The 9,176-nt window shown below is 40.8% G+C and overlaps 1 protein-coding gene across 1 annotated transcript; it reads left to right on the top strand.

Annotated features, from left to right (window-relative positions):
- The first annotated feature begins 769 nt into the window (after positions 1-769).
- LOC122751621 (alpha-enolase-like) lies at positions 770-2,180 on the top strand. Its single transcript, XM_043998733.1, has one exon. It carries the CDS (start codon positions 839-841, stop codon positions 2,141-2,143), a length of 1,305 nt encoding a protein of 434 aa, XP_043854668.1. The 5' UTR covers positions 770-838; the 3' UTR covers positions 2,144-2,180.
- The last annotated feature ends 6,996 nt before the right edge of the window (positions 2,181-9,176 follow it).

The raw sequence follows: 9,176 nt of genomic DNA, 5'->3' as shown, positions 1-9,176 counted from the left end.
TAAGAAAAATTATTATAAGGCTTCTAAAAGGTAAGTCCTAAAATGGAAAGGTTTGCCAGATTAAATTACTTGATTTTATACTTGAGATGGGATGAAATTTGCCCACTGACCATCACATCTATAATACTTGGAGTTCATCTAGTTCAATCTCTATCTGAAGCAGGAATCACTTGAAAGCATTTAAAGTCTATTTCAGTATATACACACATATGTATGTACATGTAGATACATACATGAACATGTAGATATAAATATAAAAGCATTCATACAAATATATACACACATGCATAATGCATAAACACGCATATATGAATACATACTTTATACATACCTATGTGCATATATGTATACACACACTTTAAAAACTTTGTCACTTCCCAATATCATCTGTCTCCTATAAGATCCTTCACTGTAAAAAAAAAAAAAGAAAAAGCCAAGCAAAATAAAGCCACACGTGGACCATATCTGACAGTGTATATAGCAGTCTATACCCATGGTCTGCCATCTCTCTACTGAGAGCAGGAAAATGGAATCAATCAATTTTTCTAAAAGTCACTGAGCTATATAAAGAAGCCTTTTAAACACTGAGATAGTTTCAAAACCATTATCAATTCCCCAATTGAGAAATGGTCAAAGGATATGAACAGGCACTTTTCTGATGAAGAAATCAAAGCTATCTATTGCCATATGAAAAGACACTCTAAATCACTATTGATTAGAGAGATGCAAATGAAAACAACTCTGAGGTGGCCCATTTAACGCTCCTTCTTGGTGTAAGTAGACCCCTCGGCTTCTGTTCTCTGAACCTTGTGGACGAGACCCCATCCAGAAACTCAACATGTCTGTTCTCAAGATCCAAGCAAGAGAGATCTTCGCCTCTCGTGGAAACCCCACTGTTGAGGTTGATCTCCACACTGCAAAAGGTCTCTTCCGAGCTGCTGTGCCCAGTGGTGCTTCTACTGGCATCCATGCAGCCCTGGAGCTCCGAGACAATGATAAGACCCGCTACATGGGGCAAGGTGTCTCAAAAGCGGTTGAGCACATCAATAAAACTATTGCCCCGACCCTGGTTAGCAAGAAACTGAATGTTGTGGAACAGGAGAAGATTGACAATTTGATGATTGAGATGGACGGCACCGAGAACAAATCTAAATTTGGTGCAAATGCCATCTTGGGAGTGTCTCCAGCTGTTTGTAAGGCCGGCGCTGCTGAGAAAGGTGTCTCCCTCTTCCGGCATATTGCTGACCTTGCTGGCAATGATGAAGTTGTCCTGCCAGTTCCAGCCTTCAACGTGATCAATGGGGGCTCCCATGCTGGTAACAAGCTGGCCATGCAGGAGTTCATGATCCTCCCGGTTGGTGCAGCAAATTTCAAGGAGGCCGTGCGCATTGGAGCTGAGGTCTACCACAACCTGAAGAGTGTGATTAAGCAGAAATATGGACAGGACGCCACCAACGTAGGGGATGAGGGTGGCTTTGCTCCTAACATCCTGGAGAATAAGGAAGCTCTGGAGCTGCTAAAGAATGCCATTGGTAAGGCCGGCTATACTGATAAGGTCGTAATTGGCATGGATGTGGCTGCCTCAGAATTCTTCCGATCTGGGAAATATGACTTGGACTTCAAGTCACCTGATGATGCCAGCAGATACATCTCCCCTTCTGAGCTTGGCGATCTCTATAAGAGCTTCATCAAGAACTATCCAGTGGTGTCTATTGAAGATCCCTTTGATCAGGATGATTGGGAAGCTTGGAAGAATTTCACTGCTACTGCTGGTATCCAGGTGGTGGGGGATGATCTCACTGTGACCAATCCCAAGCGCATTGAAAAGGCTGTGAGTGAGAAGGCCTGCAACTGCCTCCTACTCAAAGTGAACCAGATCGGCTCCGTGACTGAATCTCTCAAGGCGTGCAAGCTGGCCCAGTCCAATGGGTGGGGAGTAATGGTTTCTCATCGTTCTGGGGAGACTGAAGATACCTTCACTGCAGACCTGGTGGTGGGTCTCTGCACCGGGCAGATCAAGACTGGTGCCCCCTGCCGATCTGAGCGTCTGGCCAAGTATAACCAGCTTCTCAGAATTGAGGAAGAGCTGGGCAGCAAGGCTAAATTTGCTGGAAGGAACTTCAGAAACCCCCGGGCCAAGTAAACTGGCCAGAAAGCCTCAGAGCCAGCAGGCACGAGTCTCCTCCATAGAAGTCTGCTCCTGTCCTAAGAATGGGCAGCTCCGAGTCCTAGACCAGTTTTGTTTGGGAGCAGGGGCCTTTGCTGTTTAACTCTCCCTCTCCCTCCACTTTTCTGTGATGTTCTCACTGCTTCATTAGAACTGTCTTATCAGAGACTGTACCTGATCATCTGGCGCTCTGTTGGAGATAGCCTGTCATCTTGTGACTGGCTCCAGTGACTGTCTCATCCCCACCCCCTGTGTTAATGTGTGGAGCCTTATACTTGTGATGCAGCCCCGATGAGCCCACAGGCCTGATACTTAGTGGCTTTTTTGTGCAGAATAAAAGTATTCAGTAACTCACTGGGAAAAAAAAAAAAAACCTCTGAGGTACCAACTGACACCTATCAGATTGGCTAATATGACAAAAAAGGAAAATAATAAATGTTGGAGAAGCTGTGGAAAAATTGGAACACTAATGCATTGTTGGTGGAGCTGTGAACCAACCATTCTGGAGAGCAATTTGGAATTGTGCCCAAAGGACTATAAAGCTGTGCATACCCTTTGACCCAGAAATACCACTTTTGGGTCTTTTCCCCAAAGAGATCACGGAAAAGGGAAAAGGACCCACATGTACAAAAAATATTTATAGTTGCTCTTTTTGTGGTGGCAAGGAATTGGAAATTGAGGGGATGTCCATCAATTGGGGAATGGCCGAACAAGTTGTGGTATATGAATGTAATGGAATTCTATTGTGCTGTAAGAAACAATGAGCAGGAGGAGTTCAGGGAAACCTGGAAAGACTTGCATGAACTGATGATGTGTGAGATGAGCAGAACCAGAAGAACGTTATACACAGTATCATCAACATTATGTGTTGATCAACTGTGATAGACTATATTCTTCTCACCAATCCAATGGTACAAGAAAGTTCCAAAGGACTCATGATGGAAAAGGCTCTCCAAATCCAGAAGAAAAAAAAAAAAGAACTATGGAATATGGATGCTGATTGGACCATACTATTTCTTTTGTTTTTGGTGCTGTTGATTTTCTGTTTTGAGGTTTTTCCTTTTTGCTCAGATTCTTCTCTTATAACATGACTAATGCAGAAATATGTTTAATGTTATTATGTATATATAACCTATATCAGATTGCCTGCTGTCTAGGGGAGGGGGGGAAGGAGGGGAGGGAAGGAGAAAAATTTGAAATTGTAAATCTTATATAAACAAATGTTGAAAACTATTTCTACATGTAACTGGAAAATAATAAAATGCTTTTATTAAAAAAAAACCATTACCAAAAGATGCTTTTTAAAGGCTATTGTTGAAGTTCAGTCTAGGGCCTGCTCAGGCACAATAAAGATGATGTGTGGGAGTGTGGACATTATTGGTAATAACTAGAGTTTTGGAAAATTCATATTTGCTCTAGTTATTTATTTGCCCTAATGGGAGGTGTGTATCCAAACTCACTTTTTATCCCATTCTTCTTAGTCATCCTTTCATTCATGAATTCACATTTTCCAACAGAAACCTTTCATTCTCTTTTAGCAGATTATATATAGATGTGGGTGTAGATACACATCTATATATAATAAATCAGATTTCACTGTTGTCAGCTCCTCAGTTGCTTAGCAACTCTTGGTTTTCCTCTAACCACAGCTGAGGTCACTACTTGACTCTTATGAAAGCTGAATCACTAATAATAAGTTTCTAACTAGAGAAATGCTTCTGACTCATTCTGAGAAAGTGCAACTATAAGAGGCAGTATGATATAATGGAGAAAGTTGGACTTCGGGTCTTGGGGATTGGGTACAAATCCCAACTCTGACAGTTACCAGCAATGTGACACTGGTCAAGTTAGTTGGCTTCTCTGGGAAATGAAAATAGAGTTCATGTGATCATCAAGATGGCAGAGCTGTTGTGTTCTGCAAATCACTTTAGATAAGAACCTGAAAAAAGAGAAAAATTGTACCATCTATAAAAAGAAGCTGAATACAAAACCCAGTAACATTACAAAAGGTAAAAGCTTTACTAAGTATCAAATTGATATTCTGAGTTTCTATCCATGGTCCCAATCCCTAACCCATACTAGGCTTTGGGTACAGCCAGTGAAAATGACCCCTTTTGCTTGAACTTCCAAGTGCATCTATGGGGGGGGGGTCTCTGTCTCCTATGCAGGCAGCATAGTCATGGCAACTCAGTCTGAATGTTCCCTTCAGCCTCTAAGAGATGGAAGATATTGGTTTATCTAGTCCTGGAAAGGAAAGGTAATTCAAACTGGAGGGGGGGGCGGTAATGGTGGAAGTTGAAGTGGTATAGAGTCCTAGAGTGGAAGGTCTAGGGACTTTCATGACTTAGGGAAAATAAACCCAGATGGGATCAATCCTTTCCTCTGGGGAGAGTGGGTTCAGACTTAGCATAGTCTCTACCTAGCATTGTTTATTACTATTTTCTTTTTTAAGCCAGGTTCACATACAAATGCAGTATCAATGCTGAATCAGTCCCATTCTCAGCTATTACTGGGCTGGGTCTTTTCACTTGCTTCTCATTCCTCAAAGTATCAGTGATGAGCTGGCTTCAAAACCCATCCTGGAAGTGATTGTTGGATTTCCAGTCTTCTGTAGGCTCCCTTTCTTGACTTTTTGAAAACTATAGGATAGAAGCCTCCAGATTAATCTTCACTAAAACAAAAGAATAAACACTGAAACCAACCAAGAACTGAGGCTAATATTTATGGAGTCACATGCTGGTCTCAGAGAAATCAAATCTCTCCTTTGTAGCATTGGGTTTTTTTTTTTTAACATATAAGGTATTTTATTTTTTCCATTACATGCAAAGATAGTTCCCAACTTTTGTCTATACAAGCTTTCCAATTTCAGATTTTTCTCCCTCCCTCCCCTCCGTCCCCCCTCCCCTAGACAGCAGGTAATCTGATATAGGTTATATCTATCTATCTATATACATATACATATATTTATCTATACACACACATATATATCCATAATAACATTAATCCTATTTCTGCATTAATCCTGTTATAAGAGAAAAAATCAGGGCAGTAATGCAAAACCTCAAAATAGAGGAAAAAAAAACAACAGCACCCAAAACAAAAGAAATAGTATGGTTCAATCAGCATCTATACTCCACAGTTCTTTTTTTTTTTCTTGGATTTGGAGATCCTCTTCTATTATGAGTTCCCTGGAACTCTTCTGTACCATTGCATTGGTGAGAAGAATCTAGTCCATCACAGTAGGTCAACACTCAATGTTGATGATACTGTGTACAATGTTCTTCTGGTTCTGCTCATCTCACTCATCATCAGCTCATGCAAGACCCTCCAGGTTTCTCTGAACTCCTCCTGCTCATCATTTCTTACAGCACAATAGTATTCCATTGTATTCATATACCACAACTTGTCCAGCCATTCCCCAATTGATGGGCACCCCCTCAACTTCCAATTCCTTGCTACCACGTAAAGAGCAGCTATAAATATTTTTGTACATGTGGGTCCCTTTCCCCTTTCCATGATTTCTTTGGGAAAAAGACCTAAAAGTGGAATTGCTGGGTCAAAGGGTATGCACAGCTTTATCGCCCTTTGGGCATAATTCCAAATTGTAGCATTGTTTTTCAGGGAAGGAGTCAAACCAGAAGCAGTGGCCCAACCAAGAACAGGCTGAGGCTGACTAAGGTCTTTCGAAGGCATCTCTTGAGGTGACTGTCCATCACATGGTTAACAGATCAGAAGATTCAGTCACAGAATATCTATGCATGCTCCATGCTCTCTCCATGGCATTCTGATTATATGCCATTATGATTCTCCTGGAAATAGACTCCCAACTCTTTCATATGGGGAATTATATCAGTTCAGTACACTGAGGCACTTTTCAGGCTCCTAAAGATGGCTTATTGGCCAATCCCTCATTACGCAAGAAAAGAACTGAAAAGCAAAGAACCAGCTTAAGAGAGGAAGGCTGGATATTAACCTAGCTCCCACATACATAAAGCAATTGAGAGACTCATGAAGACAGAAGGAAAAAATGGGTAAAAATTCAAAGAAAAGTCATAACATACTGAATGACCATTATATGAAGAAGGCAAATGAACCAAAATGCATTGATGAAAAAGAGAATTCTATGGACTTCTCAGAGATCATGGAACATCAGCAAGAGACTCCAAAATGATTCAAATGAGAAATAAAACTTGCATAAGAAGATATTAGGATGGAAATTCGGTTAAAAACCAGAGAATTAAAGAAGATCAATAACAAGGTATGATACTTAGAATTCATGATGAAGAATCTCTACAAAGTAGAAATTCTTAAAAGAGTGACATATCTGAAACTTAAAAATATAGAAATGGAAAAAAATTGGCAGGAAAGAAAAAATACAATAATTTTGAAAGGATATGAATTTTATACTAGCCAAAGAGACTGACCTTGAAGATGAAATGTATAAAGGTAGCTCAAGATGAGAATAATATTTGTTGTGTCTACCTCACATGGTTGTTCTGATCAAAATGCTTTACAGACCCCAAAGAATATAGCAACATGAGTCATTACTATGAAGATAACTTGGTACAGTAGAAAAAGCACTGGCCTTAGACTCAGAGGATCTGGATTCAAATGTTGGTTTTGCTACCATGTGACATTGGGTAAGTCCCATAATTTCTCTGGGCTTTGACTTCCTCACCTAGAAAACGAGAGTGGGAGGTTGGACATGAACTCTAAGGACCTTTCCCACTCTAAATCCCATGATCCTCTAGGCAAAAAGTTATCAAAAAATGAAATGGGTTATTGTGGCAGATGAATTCCTGATTTGCAAAGGCCTTGAATTGGAAACTGGGATGGTCATTATTAGGTCAGTGGTTTCATATGCAAACAGAAATGAAGGACACTAAACGATACATAAGGGTAGTTAGGGGGCACAGTGGACAGAGCCAGGCCTGGAGTCAAGAGGACCTGAGTTCAAATCTGACCTCAGACACTTACTAGTTGTGTGAAGCTGGGAAAGTCACTTAACCGAGTGTGCCTCCATTTCCTCATCTTGTACAATGAGTTGGAGAAGGAAATGGCAAACCAGTAACTTTGCCAAGAAAACACCAAATGGGGTTGTAGAGAGTCAGACACAACTGAAATGACTGAACAATGACCACAACAAAACCATACATAAGGACCCTTGTAGACTACGAATTGACTTAGAAAACTAAGCTTATCTGTGTTCTATTGTATTTTTATTTATTTTGCCAAATATTTTCCATTTACATTTCAATCTAGCTCAGCGGCACTGGGGAGTTGCCTCCATGTAGCCCACTGACTGAGTGTTTGACGTCTTGGCTTGGACAGTATTCTTATTCAAGTATAGATTGGACCAAATGACCTCTTAGGCCCCTTCAAGCTCAGATTCTATGGTTTTATGAAATGGGTCATCACTGATTTTTCTTGCTTAGTTAATCAGCCCTGGTCAGATCACATTCCGGGTATTGTGTTCACTTCTGGGCATCACTTTCTAGTCAGGATGTTGGGGAATGTCTAGAAGAAGACAACCAAGATGGGGAAGGGATTTGACCCTTGATGTTTGACCGTATCACAATTATTTGATGGTATTAAGTTTGCTTATAATGTGGAGGACAGACGGATGAAGATAGGAAAGCTGTCTTTGGGTGTCCAGAAGGCCTTCATTCCGAAAGAGAATCGGACTAGTTTGTTTGTCCCAGAGAACAGAACCAGTAGAAGGGGGCAAAAGTAAGGGCAAATTGAAGCTTGCTGTCAGAAGAAAAGCTTCCTAATAACTAAAGTTAGTCCAAAGGAGCAGGGGTTGCTTCAGGAACTGAAGTTCTGCCTCCCCAGAGGTCTTTAAGCAAAGACTAGGCAACCACCTGTCAGGGATATGATGATTATGGGGGGGTGGCGGTGGTGGCGGTGATATCAGTGGTGGTTGTGGTGCTGCTGCTGCTGCTGCTGCTGCTGCTGGTGATATTGGTGACAATTATGATATCCATCCAGCATTTATGTGGAGCTGCAAAGCTATTTACACATGGTAAGTTATTTCTTAGGGGATTGTCATTCTAGTACAGGTTGAATTGAGCTCTATGTCATGGTAGAAGTTCAGTGATCCTATTGAACCTTTCTTGAATCTTCCATTGGTTTAGACCAGGGCTTCTTAAACTTTTTCCACTCAAAACTGCTTTTTGCCTGAGAAATTTTTAGGCAACCCCAAGTCTATAAGTATATAAAACAGGTATACAAATCACACATTTACTGCCAAATTTTTCACCCCCACCCCCCACATTCAGTTACATGACCCCATATGGAGTCTTGACTCACAGTTTAAGAAACTTTGGTTTTGAGTGAGCTCCTGGGGGCTCAGAGTGTCTCCGTTGGGTGACAAACAAAAAAAAAAGGGAGATCCAAAGCACAAATCAGAATTATTCAATTTTCTTGATAATTTTATGCACAATGCTTCCCTTTTAGGAGCTTCCAGAGATTAAATTGCTCGTGCCAAATAACATTTACTCTCTAGAGTCTCTCAGGAACATAGGAGAAGCATTGGGGGAAAGAAAGAAAATATTTAATTCAAAAGAAACCGAGAAAACAACCCTATATAAATAGAAATACATTTGGGGGATTATTAATGGCAACAGTGCCCCTTATCTATTTGATGTTTCATGTCGACAATGTGACTTCCCACACATTATCTTGTCTGGTCCTCATAACAACCTTTAGTTAGTAATATGATGAGTTAAACAACAATAAACATCTCTAATACCTAATGGTTAAGGGGAGAGGGATTTCATTGGCATAGAGAATTCTCTGATGAGAAAAGTTTCTTAGGAAAGCCAGTGGATGGCATAGTATAAGAGGAGCACTGAGAAGTGAAGGGACCCGTCCAGAGTCACACAGTCAATATGTATTCAGAAGTCTAATCCGTAGTAGGTGCGATTTCTCTGTTTTAGGTAACTCCTGGGAAGAAAAGTCCATCTATCAATGCAGATTGGCATCCCCTCTGAGGAACTGAGTGGTT

The sequence above is a fragment of the Dromiciops gliroides genome, chromosome 3, assembly GCF_019393635.1.
Source record: "Dromiciops gliroides isolate mDroGli1 chromosome 3, mDroGli1.pri, whole genome shotgun sequence".
Taxonomy (NCBI): Eukaryota; Metazoa; Chordata; class Mammalia; order Microbiotheria; family Microbiotheriidae; genus Dromiciops; species Dromiciops gliroides.
This window is presented reverse-complemented; position numbering and strand designations above follow the sequence as displayed.

Bases quoted from the DNA above. Each gene is read 5' to 3' on its own strand.
- LOC122751621 (XM_043998733.1), top strand. From the start codon at position 839: ATGTCTGTTCTCAAGATCCAAGCAAGAGAGATCTTCGCCTCTCGTGGA.